A 20,671-nucleotide genomic window follows, 5' to 3' on the forward strand; every position below is an offset into this window, starting at 1 on the left:
GTGGAATTAGATATTCTCTAGTACGCATTAAGTAAGAACACCTTAAAATTAGAAACCGAAAAACAGAAATAGATAATTGATTAAATATGAGAAAAGAATCTAAAAAAAGACAACTATTTCTGAAATAAATATTCAATTACAAGTGGCCCAAGGGAAAACAAGGGTAACTTAATAAAGGGTATTATAGAAAGTCAGCAATTAGGAGAATTAAATTTAGATAAAGGAACAAAAATGATTAGAGGGAAAGAGACTGAAAAAGAAAGTAGGCAAAGGAAATCGAACATACTCTTATAATTGGTGTAGATGAAGAAGAAAAACAAAATAATGGAACAGAACCCGTATTTAAAATTATAATTCAAGAAAATGTTCCAGCAATAAAAGAAGAGCTGAGTATACATCTTCAAAGGCACTCAGCATCCCTGGCAACATTGACTTGACATGGTCAACTCTGAAGCATTATTCTAGTAAAATTATTAGGTTTAAGGAAAATGAAACAAAAAAAACCCCACAAAAAACAAACATCAAAGTCTCCAGGAAAAAAAAGACAATATGACCAAATAACTAATAAGGATAATAGATTTTAACTAATATTAGAATGCTTAAGATTAACACGAGTAGCATGCCAAATAAAAGGAAAATAGAGAAGCATTTTTAATAAAGAAAAAATCGAGACCAATGGTTTTATATTTAGCTTGATCACTTAGGTTTTAATATATGGGGAAATAGTTTTTTAAACATGCAAGAATTGTGGAATATTGTGCAAGTGAGGTTTCCTGATGAATCTACTAGAGTTGAGATTTACCTAAGTAAGAGATAACTGGGAAAACATCAGTATTGGTTGAGCTTTTAATATATTTAATAGTATATCTGGGAGTAAAATACAGTGTGTGACAAAATAATATATACAAGGTCTAAAAGTTTTATGAAAGAGCATAAAAGTTTATGTTCTGATCAAATAGAAAGTATGTAAAAAAAATGAGGAAGACAAAGGAAAATAGAATAAACATATTATTATTATATAGTTAATAGGTAGAAGTCATTAAAATTGATCAACCATTAAAAAAAGGTTACAAACAGTCTATTGGCATGCAAATATCATTAGTGCACAGGTACATAGAAATTCTCTTAGTACTCAAGTACAAAAAGATACAATTTTTCTAATTGCCAAATGAACTGGGAAAAAACCCACAATTATTACACAAAACATGACAAATTTGAAATGAAACCTATTGGTTAAATGAAGGTATGTGAATGGGCTAAATCCACCCATTATTAGAAAACATTTCAAATTGGCTTATAAAATAAGACCCAACTCTATGCTGTAAAGAGGCCTGGCTTACCATGATTTAGAAATGAATAGATGGGCAAATGTATACTAGGTAAACAGAAAAGGGAAAGAGCAATCCTGATGTCAGAAAAAGCAGAATTGAAACAAACAGAAATGCTAAGGATTTTTTTTAAAGGCTACAAATCACAATTTGTGAACCCAAATTACCTCCATGTAGTCCAAACTAAAGAAGATGAGAGAAAATTTTTGCACACATTTCTCACAATAAAACAGGTTAACTAAACAAAAATTAAAAATAGAAAAGCTATAAACACAACAAGGTAGAAGTTTTGTGTAACCAAACCAAAACAAAATTATAATTTTACTGTTATTGATTTTGTCTCAAAGATGCCATATAGGACAAAGCAGCAAAGTTAAAAATCTTTACAGGAACATAAAGCTTTATCTTTCTTCCAAGGTGATTTCAAACTGCTATTTTTATGATTTGCAGCCTAAAGCTAACCTAATGTAAATAATAATATTTATATATACCATGGTGTTTATGTAAACTACCAGGGATATCCATCAAGATATGTGTGTATGCATACGTGTATGTATATATGTGTGTATCTATATGTGCATATATATATGTGTGTGTGTATGTATGTGTGTGTGTGTATGTATGTGTACATATAGGGTGTGTGGACACCCTAGGTCCCTTTCTTCTCAACTGCACATACAACATTCCTAAGAATTTATAATGTTAGGACACAGAGAAAGTAGCAGTAGAATCTATAACATGGAGCTATATGCAATTCAATAAAATAAGAACTGAAAGATCATAAAAAATTAAAGGCCCTATTACCTGAACATTTATTTAAAGAAGATTCTATTTAAAAAATTCCTGCGGAGCAGTGGACTGTTAGCCACCAGCCTTCACTTTGTAGAGATTTGTGGCAACACTCTCTCTACAAGCCACTGTGAGTTGGAATAGACTTGATGGTGAGCACAATATGACCAAGACAAATGAAGACATTGGGAGGAGCACAGAGTTAAAGGCAGCAAAGGAAAATACCATCACCCACATTCTCCTGCGATCGCAGTAATAATAACAACGGGTGAGTGGCTACACAGGTAGACATGCACACTGGATAGATATAGGAAAGGGAACAGTGTGTGCGTGTGTGTAGTTTTTTTTCAGATGTCTTTGAATTGGTTAGTGTATAGTGACCGTATATACAACAGAACTAAACACTGCCTGGTCCTGCGCCATCCTCACGATGGTTACGTTTGAACCCATTGTTGCAGCTACTGTGTCAATCTAGCTTGTTGAGAGACTTCTCCTTTTTGCTGCCACTCTGCTTTACCAAGCAGGACAGGACTCTCCTGACAACATGTCCAGAGAATGTGACACAAGTTTTGCTATCATTTCTAAGGTGCATCTGTCTTCTTCCAAAATAGACTTGTTTGTTTTTCTGGCAGTTCATGGTGCTTTTTAATATTCTTTACTAGAGTGATAATTCAAATGTATAAATTCTTTGGTCTTCCTTATTTAATGTCCAACTTCCACAGGCATATCAGTCAATAGAAAATACCACAGCTTGGGTCAAGTGCACCTTAGTCCTTGTGTTAGTCCAGGTTAACTAGAAAAACAAATCTGGGGACACTCATGTATGTGTAAGAAAGAGTTTTATATCAAGAAGTGATTGTGTATCAAGAAAACACCCAGCCCAGTCCAACTCAAGTCTTAAGTCCAATACTAGTCCATCAGTCCCTCTTCAGACTCATGAAGCCACATGCAAGGATGCAGAACACGGGAAGATCACAGGCCGGTGGGTGCAAAGCTTTGTGGATCCAATGACAGTGGATGTACCTCCAGGGCTATGACAGGACCTACCATGGTCCACCAGCAAGAAGGTGAAGGCAGAGAGAGATAGGGGGAGGTTCCCAGAGCCCTTCTTATGGAAAGCCACACCCACAAGGAGCCACCATCAGGCTGTGACCTGATTGACAGACTAGACTCCACTCCTACACTTTTATACATCAAGTTGACATGGAATTATGTACCTACCACCATCCTCAAAGTAACATCCTTACTTTTCAACACTTTATCGAGGCCTTGTGCAGCAGTCTTACTCAGTGTAGTCCATTGTTTGATGTCTTGACTGCTGTGTCCATGGCCACTGTTGGGGATCTAAGCAAGACAAAATCCTTGACAACTTCAACCTCTCTCCACTTATCATGATGTCGCCTAATGGTATTGCTGTGAAGACTTTTGTTTCCTTGACATTGAGTTGTCATCCACACTGAAGGCTGCAATCCTTAATCTTCATCAGAAAGTGCTTCAAGTCCTCATTTTCAGTCAGCAAGGCTGTGCCATCCAAATGCTGAAGATTGTTAATAAGCCTTATTCCTTTGATGATACTCTATTCTTCCTCGGGCAGTCAACTTCTGTGATTATTTGCTCAGTGTGTTAGACCGGGTTGACTAGAGAAACAAATCCAGGGACACTCATATGTGTGTAAGAGAGAGCTTTATATCAAAGAGAAATTGTATATTGAGAAAACATCCCAGTCAAGTATAGATCAAGTCCATAATTACGATACTAGCCCATATGTCTGATACTAGTCCATAAATTCCTCTTTAGATTCACACAACACATGTGATGATGCTGGATGCAGGAAGATCACAGGCCGGTGGGTAGAAAGTATTGTGGATCCAGTGTCAGGAAGCATCTCCATTCTGGCACAGGTATCTCCATGGCTCTTCCAGTTCTCTACGTGCCTCAACAGCAGGAAAGGGAAGGCAGAGAGAGAGTGGGTCTGACTTCCAGTGAGTTATTTATCTCCGTACCTCCAAATGAGTTCATCAAGCTGAAACCTGATTGACAAGCTAAACTCCACCCCATTCGCTCTTAATACCCTTCAGTTGAAAGGAGATTATGTCACCGCCACACATGGGTCTCTCGACCCATGGACCAGTTCTGTATGAGCACAACCAAGTGTTCTGGAATTCTCACTCTTCTCCAGGCTTTTCACAGTTTGTTATCTATCTGCTTAGAGAAGGGTGTATCTAAATAGGCACTGCAAACATGTTCATGTACAGAGAGCCTGCAGGAATCAAAGTTATAAAAACGTCTTGACCATAACCAATCACCTTGGCAGAATGAGTCAATGAGCTTGGGAGATCAGGACCATCATTTCGGGGGATATTTAGGTCAATTGGCACAGGACAATGGTCTACGTTTTGCTTTGGTGAGTAGCTACTTGGGTCTTAAAAGCTTCTGTGTAAGCGGTCGGTCATCCAAGATCCCTGTCTGGACCAAAGAAGAACGAAGAACACCAAACACGCACGGTAACAGTCAGTCCAGAGGTCGAAGGGACCATGCTAACAACAGCCCCCACTACCTTGAGACCAGAAGGACGAGATGGGGCCTGGCCGCCCCAGCAACCTCTCGGATCAGACCACATAGAAGGCCTTGGACAGAGAAGGAGAAAAAAAACAGAAGGAATTTCAAAATCATAAAAAATGATGAGACTACTGGTCTGATGGAGACTATTGATACCTCCAGACCCATGGCCCTTAAATACCCTTCAGGCCTGAAACTGAACCCACCCCTACGGATCACCTTTCAGGCAAACTGTCGATAGGACCTAAAAGGGCAAAAATACCCATTGACCGAAAGAGACCCAAAGAGCAACATTAGCCCAGAAACGCAGCTCAGAGGCAGGAATGGGGAGAAGAATGACAAATGGAAATGGGGAGTCCCAGGAGGAAGTGGGAAGGAAGGCTGTTACAACGAGGGGATCGCAACAAAATGTCAGGACACAAAAATGCATAGATTAATGAATGGAAAATTAAGTTTCTCTGTCAACTTCCATCCATACCACAATAAAACAAGCATACCAAAAAACTTCCAAGAAAGGGAAAAATGTATAACTAGGGGAATCTCTAAAAAATATTAAAACATTACGTATTAGACCTGTTTCATAGGAAATTTCGGTCACAAACGCACTAATAAAAGTCATTTGAAATGAAAGAATGGGAAGAAACACTGAATTTTGAGCTCAGAAGCTAGAAAAAGAAGAAAACATCCCACCACAAGGAAGAAAACAATCAAGATGAAGGTAGTAGTTGATTGGGGAGAGGAATGAAAAGCGATAGCTATAAAGACCACATCTTTGAAAAACAGACCAGATAGACAAAACCTTATCAAGGACAGAGGGGGACTATAGGTGCCGAATCTAAGCTCCATGACTAGGGAGAGTGGACAACATACTTACGCACACAGAAAGGGGTCTTGCCCGACCAGTGATGATCCTGCTGGCAGATGCGCACAGACATGCCGATCAGGCGGAAGCCGGCGTTGCACTGATACACCACGCTGCCCCGGTAGTTGTAATTCTCCCCGTTGATGTGCCCGTTCACGATAGGCTCAGGGGTTCCACAGTGTCCAGCTTTGGTGCAGGAGGGAGGGAGATAGACACAAAGAGAAGCACGCGAAACATGAGGTGGAGTTGGGCCAGGGTGGAGGGACACAGGGATGGTGGACGGCAGGGCCCCAGTAGAAATCACCCGAGATGCTGAGGAGTTGCAATGGGGCTTCCACACTAAGATGGACTAGGAAGAAAGGCGAGATGATTGACTTCCCAAGATCAGCCTGGGTCACAAGAGCCTGATCACAAGGGCCGTGCAGGATCGGGGTTTTAGCTCCATTGTGCTTGCGACTACCATGGGTTGGAGCTAACTTGATAGCAGCAAAGAACAACAACACAGCCCCCCCCCACCTCCATCTTCCCCTAAGAGTAACCGCTCAGGAGTGACTTCACAGCCCCCCCCCCCCATCTTCCCCTAAGAGTAACCATTCAGAAGTGACTTCAGGTATTCCAGAGATGACAGAAATTGTGTATGGCAATTCCAAATCCCACTGGTGGATCCAACTGACAATATGTGTCCTGGGCCAGCCCTCTCCAGGCTTGAGCTTTTGTGTCAGTACACGCAGGAGAGAACTGACCACTTAGGTCTCCGATTCAGGGATCATGGCACTTTTTCATCAACCAACATTTATCGAGCATTTACTGCATGGTGTGGGTTGGGTGGGTGGTGGTGGTGGGGCACTTCTATCTGCATCAGGAAGTCAAAGCTTAGGTAAACTGATACTGTTCAAAGACTGGGTCTTAAGATTTGGGGGAAAAAGTTCTATTCGGTTCCGAGAAGGAAAATAGGCACTACAAGCCTGGGGAGGGTACTTACCAAGGCAGCGGACTTCAGAGCCGCTCCAGAGTCCATTGGCCATGCACTCTCGCACCCTGGAGCCCACCAGCGTGTAGGCGGAATTGCAGGAGAAGATGGCCGTTGCTCCATAGTCGGACAAGGTTCCGATGCGGTGCCCACTGGGGGGGATGGGGAGCTCTCCGCAGGAGATGACTAAAAAGATCACAAGGTGTTAGTGCGCTAGTCCTGAGAGGATGGACGCATGTGCTGCCTGATTAGGCAGAATAGTGACAAAAATAAGATCTGGTAAGTTTTATTTCACTGCAACCCACTAACTGGAGAAGGGATGGTGACACTGGCCGCGTGATGTTCCACGGGGGCAGGGATGCTCAGGTGTTTCCAGACACACCAAAGAGGCTCTTTAAATGCCAACTTCCATTTGAGACTCATGACTAACAATCTCTAGAGATATGACCCAGGAATGTTTATTTTTAAAAAAACTCTTCAGGGGATCCATTGTGTACCCTGGCTAGAAATCATTTTCAAGTGCTCAGAGCAGACACTCGTAATCAGTTTCAATTTTGTTGTTCTGTCCTGCTGAGCCCTGCAGCAAGCTCACATTCCTTCTCAACACCACAGCAGACAGACAGCCAGTAGCTGGCATATTCGATAAGGCCTAATTGCCAGAGTTGTATTAAAATATGACATGCTTCATTGAATGGTGCTGTTACACACTCATGACTTCTTTTACTCTGCTGTATAAATGATTATATGCTGCTATTTATGGTTGCATGTGCAATTGGTTATACGCCACTGGAGCCTTACACCAGAATGCATTACTAGTGGGATATAGATGTGGACAAGACCAGTCTTTCTCCAACTCAGCCTCAAATTTCCCATCTATCATTGCCAAGCTATTGCCTTCTACCCAATTCAAAGAATTTCCTTCCTCTATGCAATCAGCGATTTTGGCCTTCTGTATGGCTTGCAACTCAATGTAAAGAAGACCCAAATCCTCACCCTGTACCAATAGGGCACATCATGATAAATGGTGAAAATAGTGAAGTTGTTAATAGTTTCATCCTGCTTGGATCAAGGCCTATGGAAGCAGCAGTCGAGATATTAAATGACAGCTGGCCTTGGGTAAATCTATCTGCTGCACGAGACCTCTTCCCAGTGCTGAAAAGTAAGGCCTCAGCCAAGCCATGATATTTCCAATTGCTTTAGATGCATGTGAAAGTTGGACATCGAGTAAGAAAGACTGAAGAGAAATAGATGCACGGACAGTCAAAAGAACAAACAGATCGCTCTTGGAAGAAGCACAGCCAGAATTCTCCTTAGAGGCAAGGATGGGCAGACTTCTCACATGCTTTGGACATGTTATCAGGAGAGACCCATCCCTGAAGAAGGACATCACGCTTGGTAAGGTGAAGGCCTAAAGGGGAGAAGGCCCTGGAGGAGAGATCTGGACCCTGTGGCTTCAGCAAGGGGCTCAAACATAAGAAAAGCAGCCAAGTGGTGACAAATATACTGAGCGCCTACGAACAGCATCAGAACATTGTCAGACACTGTCCTGGAAGATGAGACCCTCAGGTGGGAAGGCTCTCAAAACATGCCTGAGGAAGAGCTGCCTTCTCAGAGTAGAAGTTGACCACAATGACCTGGAGGCAGTAAAGCTTTTAGGACCTTTATTTGCTGATAAGGCATGACTCAAAATGAGAAGAAACAGCTGAAAACATCTATTAATAAGGAATGTATGAAGTGTGAATATAGGACAATTGGAAGTGGTCAAAATGAAATGGAACACAGAAAGATCGACTTCCTAGGGATTCGTGAGCTGAAAAGGACAGGTACGGACCATTTTTAATCAATCATATGGTTTAGTATGTTGGGAAGGACAAACTCAAGAGGAAAGGTGTCCCATTCATTTTTAAAAAGAACATTTCAAGATCTATTTTGAAGTACAATGCGGTCTGTGAGAGGATCATATCTGTATGCATACAAAGGAATCCAGTTAATACAACTATTATTCAAATTTAGGCACCAATCATTAAAGTTAGTGATGAAGAAACTGAACAGTTCCACCAACTTAGTCCATCAGGAATTGATCAAATATCCAATGAAGATGCATTAATAATTATTGATGATTGGAATACAAAAGTGGAAACAAAGAGGAAGGAACAGTAGTTGGAAAATATGGCTTTGGTGGTAAAAACAAAGCTGGATAAAATTTTGCAAAGATCAATAACTTCTTCATTGTAAATGCCATTTTCAACAACTGTATATGTGGATTTTGCCAGACAGAGTACACAGATATCAAACTGAGTATACCTGTGGGAAGCGAAGGTGTGTAGACACTCACTATCAGCAGCCCAAAGAGCCAATGGCTGACTATGGAACTGACCAGCAATTGCTCATATGTAAGTTCAAGTTGCAGAAAATGAAAACAAGTCCATGATAGCCAAAATCCAACTTTGACTATATGCATCCCACCTGAATTTCTAGAAGATCTCAAAAATATATGTAATGGATTGAACACCAATGACAGGAGACCTGACGAGCTGTGGGATGACATCAATAGAACATCATCCATGAAGAAATCAAAAGGTCTTCAAAAAGGCAGGAAAGAAAGAAAAGACCAAAGTGGATATCAGAAGAAACTCTGAAACTTGCTTTTGAACATATAATAGCTAAAGCAAATAATAAAATAATAAAGAATAGAGCTGAACATAACATTTCAAATGGCAACTGGAGAAGACAAAGCATTCCGTTCTCTAACATGGAGTGAGAAAACCAAAAAACAAAACAAAACAGACTGCCAAGCTAACAGTAAATATTCAAGCCTTGAGTTGAAATATTAAAAGATTCTATGGATAAAATGATGCAAGAAGTATCAAAGGAAGATGGAAAGAATACACATCATGACTGTTAGAAAAAGAACTGGCTGACGGACAACTATTCCAAGAGGGAACATATGATCAAGAACTGATGGAACTAAAGGAAGCGTCCAAACTGCACTGAAGGCTTTTGCCAAAAGCAAGGCTCCAGGAACTGACAGGACACCAACGGAACTGCTTCAGCAAGCTGGTGAGGCACTGGAAGCACTTAGGCATGTATGCCAAGACATTTGGCCAACCCACGGCAAGAGATCCACTTTTGACCTGTTCCAAAGACAGACAACCCACAAGAATGTGGAAATTATAAAACCATATCATAAGTATTACATGCAAGTAGAGTTTTCCTGAATATAGATACTTAAAAACAAACAAACAGTTGCAGCAGTACTTTGGCAGGTTGCTGCCAGAAACTCAGGATGGGTCCAGAAGAGGGCATGGAATGAGGGAACTCAGTGCTGCTGTCCCGTGGATTTTGGCTTACAGATCCAGAAATATGCTTGCTGTGTTTTATTGATTATGCAAAGGCATTCAACTATGTGAATCAAGGTAACATTGATAAGAATGGGAATTTGACAACACTTTATTGTGCTCATGCAGAACCTGGACACGGATCAAAAAGCAGTTGTTTCAACAGAAAAGGGAATACCGTGGCTTATGTCTCTGTTACTGTTGGGTTGATTGCCTATATAAGCAGGCAGAAGAGAAAGCTGTGGGACCGATGGTTCTGCAGGGACTCGTGGGGAGGAAGAGGTGGTGGAAGGGAGCATTGAGCAAACAATGCCATAGACAGGGAAACAACGAGAGAATTAAAATCAACAATGAGGAGGACATAGAGATCCTGGGGTTATAGGAGCAACAGCAATTTAGCTGAGAGGAATTACAGAGAGGCAGAAGAAAGGTGAAGGTGATGGTGGGACAGGAAGAAGGTAAAAGGAAACAGGAAAGATCTAGGAAGCAAAGCTATGGATAGAGGTATAAACATAGGTGTGTATATAATTCATAAAATAGAGATATTGACCTATGTCCATATACTTATATGGAATTATGTTGCGGTAGTAGACGGACTTTGGGCCCCTGCTCAAGCCCTCCCTCAACACAAGAACACTTTGTTCTAGCAACATTCTGTGAGGCTCACCCTCCTGGGATGATAGCTGAAGACAAAATGGGTGCATAAGCAAAAGTGGTGAAGAAAGCTGATGATGCTGAGATACTAAAAGATATAGTGTCTGGGGTCTTAAAGGCTTGAAGGTAAACAAGTGGTCATCTAGCAGAGAAGCAACAGGTCCACAAGGAAGAAGCACACCAGACATCAGAAGACCCAAAACAAACTAAAAAACACATTGTTGGGAACAAGGGGCCCCAAACCCATCTGCAGACAATGGAACTTCGCTCATGGAAGGGCCACAGGAAGGGATGAGTATACCTCTGATGAATCACACAATCTTCTTCTGGATCCTTGAGGCTTCCTCACCCCCACCATCACGACCCAGTCCTGTCTTTCACTGTGGGCTAGACCAGAGCATGTACACTGGTGCAGATAAGAAATTATGACACATGGAATCCAGGCTAGATAAACCCCTCAGGAACAGAAATGGGAGTAGCGATATCAGGAGGGCAGGAGGAAGGTAGGAAGAAGGGGAGGAAGGGAACCAATCGCAATGATCGACACATAACCACCTGGCCCCCGGGGAAGGAACAAAAGAAACCATGGGGGAAGGGAGACAGCAGTTGGTGCAAGATATGAAAATAATAATATCCCCTGGCTATGGGCAAAGAGACACCTGATTGGTGTTGGTGCTCTTATATCAGTCAGGGGCAGAGCAGACTGGCAGCCCTTTGTTCATCCTAGCTTGATGCCTAGATCGTGGCCAGAGCTGTTTCATGCCTAGGGCACATTAAAAAAAAGAAAAAAAAGAAAATAATAATAATTTATAATTTATCAAGGGGTCACGAGGGTGGGGGTTTGAGGGAGGGAAAAAAGAGGAGCTGATACCAAGGACATAAATAGAAAGAAAATGTTTAGAAAATAATGTGGTAGCATATGTACAAATATGCTTGATACAATAGATGTATGGAATGTTATAAGAGCTGTAAGTAATGGCTTAGAAATGAATGAAGGCAACATATGTACAAATATGTCTGATGCAATCAATGTATGGATTCTAACATGAGTTGTAAGAGTCTCCAATAAAACGATCTTTTAATAAAAATAAAATAGAGTTATAAGATTCCCAATAAAATGATCTTTAAAAAAAGGTTTGTCAACCCCCGCACTAGGTCATCAAATTATCTCAATTATGCTAACTTCTCCACATATGCTAAAGATATTTTCAGTGATCACTTAAATAATTATAATAAATACTACATGGAATTAAACAAACAAACAAAAATATCCAATAAAATCAGAAAAGGTGTATCTCAGGATTCTATCCTTCTCCATACTTATTCAATCTGTTTATGAGCAAATAATTCAAGAACCTGGACTTCTATGAAGAATGAGGCAACACAATTGCAAGAAGGCTCATCTCATGGATTGCAACTTAATGTAAAGAAAATAAAAATCCTAACAACTTTACCAAAAGATAAGATCATGATAAATGCAGGAAAAATTGAAGATGCCAAGGGTTTCATCTTGCTTGGATCCATTATCAATGTTCTTAGAAATAACAGTCAAGAGCTCAAATGATGCATTGCACTGGGTAAATAAGCTTCATAAGACCTCTTTCTAGTGTTGAAGAGGATGTCACGTTGAGAACTAAGGTGTGCCTGACTCAAACTATGGAATTTTCAATTGCCTCTGTGCATGTGAAGTTTGGACAATTAAGAAGGAAGATCAAAGAAGAATTGATACAAAGCCCACATGGAAGAAGCACACCAGCCGATGAGATCACGAGGTGTCAAAGGGATCAGGTATAAGGCATCATCAGAACAAAAAATCTTACCATAGTGAATGAGGAGGGTAGTGCGGAGTGGAGACCCAAAGCCCATTTGTAGGCCACTGGACATCCCCTTACAGAAGGGTTCGGGGAGGAGACGAGCCAGTCAGGGTGCGAAGTAGCAATGATGAAAAATACAACTTTCCTCGAGTTCCTAAATGCTTCCTCCCCACTCCCCCACCACCATCATGGTCCCAATTCTACCTTAGAAATCTGGCTAGACCAGAGGATGTACACTGATACAGATAGGAATGGGAAACACAGGGAATCCAGGGAGGATGATCCCTTCAGGATCAGGGGTGTGAGTGGCGATACTGGAAGGGTAGAGGGAGGGTGGGTTGGAAAGAGGGAACCTATTACAAGCATTTACATGTGACCTCCTCCCTGGGGGACAGACAACAGAATAGTGGGTGAAGGGAGACATCAGACAGGGCAAGATATGACAAAATAATAATTTATAAATTATCAAAGATCCATGAAGGAGTGGGGAGTGGGTAGGGAGGGAAAAAATGAGGAGCTGATGCCAGAGGCTTAAGGGGAGAGCAAATGTTTTGAGAATGATGAGGGCAATGAATGTGCAAATGTGCTTTACACAATGGATGTATGTATGGATTGTGATAAGAGTTGTATGAGCCCCTAATAAAATGATTAAAAAACACTAAAAAAACCCCAGAAGAATTGATAGACTTGGATTATGGTGCTGGTTAAGACTACTGAAAGTATCATGGACTGCCAGAAGAATAAGCCTGTTTTGGAAGAAGTACAGCCAGAATGCTCCTTAGAAAGAGGATAGTGAGACTTCGTGTCACATATCTGTCATGATATCAGGAGAGGCCAGTCCCCGGAGGGGCAGTGAAAAGATGGACGGACACAGTGGCTGCTACAATGGGCTTAAGCAACAATTTTGAGGATGGTGGTGGGCCAGGCAATGTTTCATTCTTTCGTGCATCAAGTCGATATGAGTCAGAACTGACTGGCCGCACCTACCAACAGCAGCCTGCCACCCCTACTGATTAATATTATTATGAGGATTGGAGTGGAACGGATGGTACTGGGCACATGATAGGAGCCCCATGAATGTTAACTAAACGAATTACTATATGCTTTCCTCGAGAAGGCAGCTTTTCATAAGACAAGCAAGATGCCATGGGGTCCTTCTTTAAGGAGCAGACGTGTTCAGCTCTGGGGTGGTTACATAATGTCATGTCAAGTTGAAGATCTAAGGAAGTGGAGGGGTGGTATTCAACCTGTCAGTCAGGTCACAGCCGGATGGTGCCTCCTTGCAGGTGTGGTCTTTTCATAAGGGGGACCTTGGGAACCACCCTTGTCTCTCTGCCTTGACCTTCCTGCTTGCTGGCCTGCTTGCTGCCGGAGCCCTCTGATTTTGCACATATCGGCCTGTGAGTTCCCTGCATTCTGCAACATTGCGCGTGGCTGTGGTGAGTCTGAAGAGGGACGTTGGGATTACTATCGGACTTACGGACTTGAGTTGGACTGGCTGAGCTGTTTTCTTGATAAGGCTCTTTCTTACACTGATACGAGTGTTACTGAATTTGTTTCTCTAGTCAACCTGCCCGAACACAAACTCCTAATTCTAAGCATCCAAAAGGGATACACTGCATCCAGGTGGCAGACTTCTCCCTGGTTCACTTCACCCCACGTGTGAGACAGTCCCAGGGGCGGAGGCTCTGTGTCTAACTTGGCCAGCCTCCCCTCCTGGGCTTACTTTGACAAGTGGGGAGAGAGTCCCCCAGGCTCCATTTGCCGTCAGCCTGGCAGCGGATGACTCTTTGGCCAGTGTAGTAGTAGCCAGGGTCGCAGATGAGCATGAGCTGGGCTTGGAAGCGGTACTGGGTCTCAACGATGAGCCGCCATCGGCCATGTTCCACACTGATGCTACTGATGTCAGGGCAAGTCACAGCTGGGGAAACAGGGCAGGAGGGAGCATGCATGAATTAATAATGCAAGAACCTGAGACATGGCACAAGCCCAGAGCTGGGGACTGGGAGACCCCAATGCAGCCGTGAGGATGTCAACACCCTTCAGTGCCCAGGTCGACTGAACGACGTGGGCGAGGTGGGAGGCTGGCACACGGGGTGAGCCCGCAGCACAGACTGATTGTTGGGTTGCTGTGAGACTGAAGGGTCTGTCTGGCTATATCTTCCTCTTTTGAGAGAGAAGACAGAAATTCAATTAAATGCAAAATCACCAGTTTTAAAATGTTGTGGCGCAATTAATCATTTTCTTTAAAAGCAAAGAATAGGTACCCCCAAACCCCATATCTTTGGAATGGATACGATCCATTGGCTTATGAGATTTCTTGGTCTTAAAAGTCGTGTGATTAAGGGACACTGATGCAAATGTTCTGAATTATAGGTTTCTTACTCTAAAAGAGGACAGACCGGGACATTCCTAAATTCTATGACGGTTTATGGAAGCGTCTCAGGGCATAGCAGTCAGGGGACACCACTCACGCACCTTCTCGCCTTGAAACCTGAAGCCTCTATGCGTACGTTTTCCTCATTATGGAATCTGTACAGGCATCTCATTAGCTTCTCCCCAGCCCCATCCCCCACCACCCAAGGTCTCACCGACACACTGCGGGGGGATGTTGTTGTTGCTCCACAGGCCTGTCTCCAGACACTCCGCTGTCACCTCAGCTCCTGCCTGAAGGTGGAAGCCTTCGCCACAGCTGTACATGGCCTTGGTCCCCACAGTGTACTCCTTCCCAAACACCATTCCATTCTTAGGAGCCTCGGGAACTCCACAGGAAAGAGCTAGCAAAAGGGAAAACATATGAGGATTTCTGGTTCAAGATGGTGGTCTGAGAACTTTTTCTTTTTCTTTCCTCACCTCCAAGGCCTCAATAAAACAAGTAAAAGTGGAAAGCCTCGTAATCAGTTCCCCCTTTCCAACCCACTAACCCACAAGGATCCACATGTGACCTCCTCCCTGGGAGAGGGACGGCAGAGAAGGGGGGGAAGGGAGACCCCGGATAGGGCAAGATATGACAAAATAACGATGTATAAATAACCAAGGGCACATGAGGGAGGGGGGAGAGGGAAGGGAGGGGAAAAAAAGAGGACCTGATGCAAAGGGCTTAAGTGGAGAGCAAATGGTTTGAGAATGATTGGGGCGAGGAATGTATGGATGTGCTTTATACAATTGATGTATGTATATGTATGGATTGTGATAAGAATTGTATGAGCCCCTAATAAAATATAAAAAAGTAAATAAAATAAAAGAAGAAAAACAAACAAAAAACGAAAAAGAAAAGGGGGAAAGCCTCATAATAAAAATGAAAATGATGAGGGATCTCTCAGTAGATCTCTCGGAGATTCAAAAGTGTTTTTGGAAAATAAGAAGCAGATAGAAGCGTGTTGATAGATCCAACGAAGCCAAGGTATTTCAGCCCCAAAGACCTGGGTGGGTGAGATCATAGAGGGAGACCAGTTACCCACTATCTCTTCTCAAAACACAGGTGTAGAGGCAGTAGGCATCTTCTCTCCAAACAAAAGACAGAGGGCCATTCTTTCCCATTTAAGGGAGGGGAAACCCTGGAGAGAATTATAGCTGGGAAACTTTTAACATTCTAGGACTTAGGGGCTCACAATCTAAAGGCTATCTCTTACTTGCTTAATTCAGCCACATACTCAACTCAACTTCTTCTTCATGGGAGAAACGTAGTAGGAAAACATCTTAGAAAACAACAACAAAATTAATACTTAGAAAGGATGCTTGTCTCCAGGAGCTATTATGGATGAAGAGAGATTACTTGGAGACAAAATATCAACTTCTTATGTCCCTCATTTACCCTCTTGACCTGCAAATGAGCTAGATCTCAGACCACTCCTAAGAGCCACCATAAGCCTGGGCAGAGAAAAGACCTATCAACATTGGCTCACAATGATGCCTGGTGCCACCACCAGGTCAAGATTCAAGAAAAGGCCCAGAGTTAGGGCTCTATTGCAATGTGACCGGTTGCTGGCGAAAATATAAATGAGCACAGAGTTTTAGGAGGATCATTTGGCTACCTCACCAAGCAGCATAAAGGTTGCATACGTTATTGTGGTAGTTACATAATCTCATGTCAACTTGAGGGTATTAAGAGTGAAGAGGCAGAGTCTAGCCTGTCAATCAGGCCACAGTCTGATGATGCCTCTTTGTGGGCATGGCTCACTCATGAGGATTCTGGGAACTTCCTCTCTTTCTCTGCCTTGGTCTTCCTGTTGACAAACCACAAGGAGATTTGCTGAGATCTTCAAGAGCACTCTCTCTCTGCTTCACCTTCCTGTTGGAGAGCCACACTTGGAGAGCTGGAGGGGCCATGTAGAGACTTGAGACAGCACTGAGCTGCTTCCACTGCCATTGGATCCACAAGACTTTGCACCCACCAGCCTGCGCTCTTCCTGCATTCTGCATCATTGCAGGTGCCCTTATGAGCCTAGAGAAGGATTTTTGGACTAGAGTTGAACTTATGGACTAAAATGGAACTTTTGGATTGGTCTGGGACATTTTCTTAATGTACAATTGCTCTCTGATATAAAGCTCTTCCTTACACATATGTGACTATCTCTGGATTTGTTTCTCTAGTAAACCCGGCCTAACACGGCTATTCAAACAAAGCAGACTTGGAGGAGGTACAACCAGAGTGCTTCTTAGAAGCAAGGGAGTGAGGCTTCATCTTGATCACTTTGGACATATGGTCAAGGGGAACCAGGTGCTGGAGGACATCCTTGGTAGAGCGGCTCCACGTGAAGGAAGGAGGCCCTGATTGAGATCGAGCGACGCCGTGGCTGCCACAATGGCTCAACAGCAATGCTTTGGGGTACGGCAGCGTTTTGTTCTGTTTTGTTTAAGGTTGTTATTTTTTGTCAACAGAGAGAATATGTTTCAACGGTCTCATTTGGGAACATATTTTAAGGAAGCCAATATGCATATTTATCAAGATGAAATTATAAGGCTTTATAATTAATTAGCATCATTGTCTATGGTAGCAATAAACGAAGAGGTCAATATTTGAATGAGTGTCATCTCCTTCATGATTTGCAAACACTGAAACTGATGATGAGGCACTATGCTTAACTACATGAGAGAGCTGAAAAAGCATGAACCAAACATCAAAGACTGAAGGGAATGTTAACAGTGGGGATGCCAGGGGATGGATTACAGGTCATTTTCATTTGTTTTATTTTACACGATTAGAGCCGTTTCAGATTTCTGGTCTGAATGTGCCTTTAACCAGCTGTCACCAAGTTGGGTCTGATTCATGAAGACGCTCCAGGTGGATTCAGACCTACACCTCCCAGTTTGTGTGTTGATCTTACAGCCTGCTATGTTGCCAAATTGCTTAATTAGTTCCAGCATTTAAAAAATAAATAGAGTGTTTGGGGTTTCTATACAGAAAATCACATCATCTGCAAATAGAGTTTGCTTCTTTCTCGGCCAATTTGGATGCCTTTAATACCTTTCAGATGCCGAGTAGCTCTGGGCAAGACTTCCAGGACTGTATGCAATACGAGTTGTTTCCGTTCTTTATATGTTCTGCTCTCTTTTTGATTGGAGGTTTTTTCTGTTTTGTCACTGTTTTTTTTTTAAATTTATTTTTTATTGTTAGCTTCTTGCTGCTGTTTTTCTGTACAGGAAATCCAGGATAGGTAAATCCGTAGACACAGTCACTGGGTTAGTAATTACCTTGGGCCATGGCAGGGAAAGTTGGTGTGAGAAAATGTTGTGAAATTGACTGTGGTGATTGCACAATTCTTCTTCATATGATTGGACCATTAAGTTACCTGATATGTGATTATAGGCCAATAAAACTATATATAAATGGTAGTAATGAAGGGCCACCTGATCTAGTTCCCATTCGAGGGGGAATAATTTCAATTTCGTTCCCTTGAGTGAAATGCTGGGTTATGATTTAGCAGATGTGGCCTTTATTACGTGGATAAATTTCCTTTCTAGTCCTACTTTATTGAGTGTTTTTATCAAGAACTGATGTCGAATTTTATTGAGTTCCTTTTCTGCAAAGATTGATATAATCATATGATAAAATATGATCAATGCAACCATATTACTTTTGTTTGATCTATTTAATTGCACCATTCAGGGACTCGAAACGCCTATTGCTTTAAAGGAAATACCCATCAGTTCCAGAAGGTAAAGTGGGCAAACCGCCTGGCATAGAGCAGAAGCTTGGTCACTGCTGACTGTCACTATGGTGCCTGCGGTCTCAGGTCAGCCCCAAACACTCACTGTCCTCAAGTGGACGCAGACTCATAGTGACCCCTGTGGGTTGTAGAGGCTGCCACTGGTAGAAAGACCAACTCATCACTACTACACCACCAGGGCCCCTCAGCTCTGGCTCCTTTGGCTCACCTCCTGGCACCTGGTACTCATCTAGCCCAGACTGCTTTGCATGGATTGTGATCTCTCAGCAGTCTGTGCTTGGGCACACACTCTTGCTACTAGACTATTTTCCTTGCCAGTCTCTGGCACAAGGTTCCCACATTACATGAGTCAAAGCCCATGCCATCTCTCTCTGGGAGCCTTTCCTGGCTACCCAGAAGGAGCCAAGTCCGTGTGGAGCACTGAGCTCCCATACTCTGTTCACAGCATACTCCAGTGACAGGACTTCTTAGTCTGCTGTTATGTGTTTATCTGCCTACATAGATCTCTCTCACACACTGCTCTGCGATCATGCTTGATGTGTGTGTACAAACCCAGGGCTTGAGATATTATGTATCCTCACCAAAGGTTGCTGAGAGAATGAGCCAAGAATCAACTAGAGAACCCACTTTTGGAAGTGACTGCTGCCGGGACAAGCTCAAGTTGTAAGCAGGAGCCATAGGCTCCCAGCCACCTCTGCCCACGTGCCACTCACCTTGACAGAGAGGAATGGCCTCGCTCCACAGGTAGTAGCCCTGGGGGTGTCGGGTACAAATGGCCATGCTGTGTCCCACCAACCGGTAGCCGGCATTGCAGCCGAAGTGGATGGAGCCTCCAGGTTGGGTGCTGGTCTGACCGAGGATGAAGCCGTGGAGCGGAGCCCTGGGCAGGCTGCAGTAAGGGGCTGAACAAAAAGACGAGGCTCAGGAACCACATTCACATTAGAAGACAGACTTGGGCTCTCACTCACACCCCACCTTCTCACTCTCCCTAGAAAATCAGTCAATGCCCATTGGAAAGGTGTAAGTGGGGGTGTAAAAAAGCAGCCCATCAGGTTAGTAAAGACCAAGGAAAAGAAAAGAAAAAAATAGCTACAGCAAGTCTGGGGTCCCCTTTGTGGTTTGAAGGCAGAGTAGTTGTCCAGCTAATAAGTTCAGGCGCTCAAATCCATGCAGCTCCCAACAGATGAGAGACACAGATACCTTAGGGACCATCAATGCCAAAGTTTCTTCTTTCTTGTGAGGAAACTGAGGCCCAAAGAGTTTCAGAGATCTGCCAAATCATCATACCCCTTGTTAGGGGCAGAGCTGGCTACTGCACTTGGGGCACTTGGTCTTGATGTGACCCTGCCTTCTGTGTGCACAGGAGGAAAGGAGTTTGGACCAATTCTGAGCTGGTGACGATTCCATCATTCCCAGCTCACCTGGTTTGCTCTTCCCTGGAAGTTTGTGCCAAGGTTCTTTAGGATCTTCAAGTAGGTGACCCAAGAGAAGAGATGAACTGGAGCAAGCATTTGGACCTGTCTTCCAACCACTGTTCTTTTATAATCTGTCCAACACGAGTTTGGCAGGTCAAAGGCAGCCAGGGAAAAGAATCCTGAGCAGGATTGCTAGTGGTACACTTCAGTCTCTCCCCAGGCTCCTGAACAATTGGTTTCTGCCTTCAAGCTTGTTTTCAGTTCACCGGGCCCACCTCCTCCGAAGGGCACACCAAGCCACATTTCAAGGGCACACCAAGCCATGTTTCAATTCTCTATCTAACTACAGACAGCAATTCCCAGGACGAGTGTTCACATAAATTTGGTGGTCTCCATCTCATTTCATTCACCAGTGATAGTTTTCTGCTTTTTATATAGATGGCTGTCCCAGCCAGCTGTCGGGCTGACCTGGCCTTTGGTCTGACCTTGCCCTTGAGCTATGACTTGCAGAGCAGAAGGGACGCTCACGGACTTACAACAGAGTCCCCATCCTTTGCTGCCTAGGTAACCTTTTTCAGCTGGAGATCCATGTCTTAGGGTTTGTCAGTTTTAAAGAACATTTGTGAACATGTCAGCAGAGTTAAGGCTAGCTTCATGTTTAGGCATTAGCAAACCATATCTATAAACTTATCTAAAACACACATATCAGAAGTATGAGAAGCAGGAGCGAGGGCGGAGGTTAAAGGGGAAAGAGAATAAGAAAGGGGGAGGG

At 43.1% G+C, this 20,671-nt stretch overlaps 1 protein-coding gene and 1 non-coding gene across 5 annotated transcripts in view; one reads left to right on the forward strand and one right to left on the reverse strand.

Moving 5' to 3' along the window:
• CSMD2 (CUB and Sushi multiple domains 2) overlaps positions 1–20,671 on the reverse strand; it is a 781,206-nt gene that overhangs the window by 56,045 nt on the left and 704,490 nt on the right. For 3 of the 4 annotated variants that reach the window (XM_075553739.1, XM_075553737.1, XM_075553731.1), the window contains 5 exons: positions 19,198–19,386; positions 14,906–15,091; positions 14,041–14,235; positions 6,521–6,694; positions 5,551–5,724 (listed from right to left, as the gene is read on the reverse strand). In XM_075553739.1, coding sequence (XP_075409854.1) covers positions 5,551–5,724; positions 6,521–6,694; positions 14,041–14,235; positions 14,906–15,091; positions 19,198–19,386 — 918 coding nt within the window. The remainder of the gene's footprint in view (positions 1–5,550; positions 5,725–6,520; positions 6,695–14,040; positions 14,236–14,905; positions 15,092–19,197; positions 19,387–20,671) is intronic. The other variant, XR_012785340.1, reaches the window with a different exon arrangement.
• On the forward strand, positions 11,133–11,276 carry LOC142437859 (small nucleolar RNA SNORA48). Its single transcript, XR_012782366.1, has one exon. It is a non-coding gene; the product is annotated as a small nucleolar RNA SNORA48 (small nucleolar RNA).

Source organism: Tenrec ecaudatus, chromosome 1 (assembly GCF_050624435.1).
Source record: "Tenrec ecaudatus isolate mTenEca1 chromosome 1, mTenEca1.hap1, whole genome shotgun sequence".
NCBI lineage: Eukaryota > Metazoa > Chordata > Mammalia > Afrosoricida > Tenrecidae > Tenrec > Tenrec ecaudatus.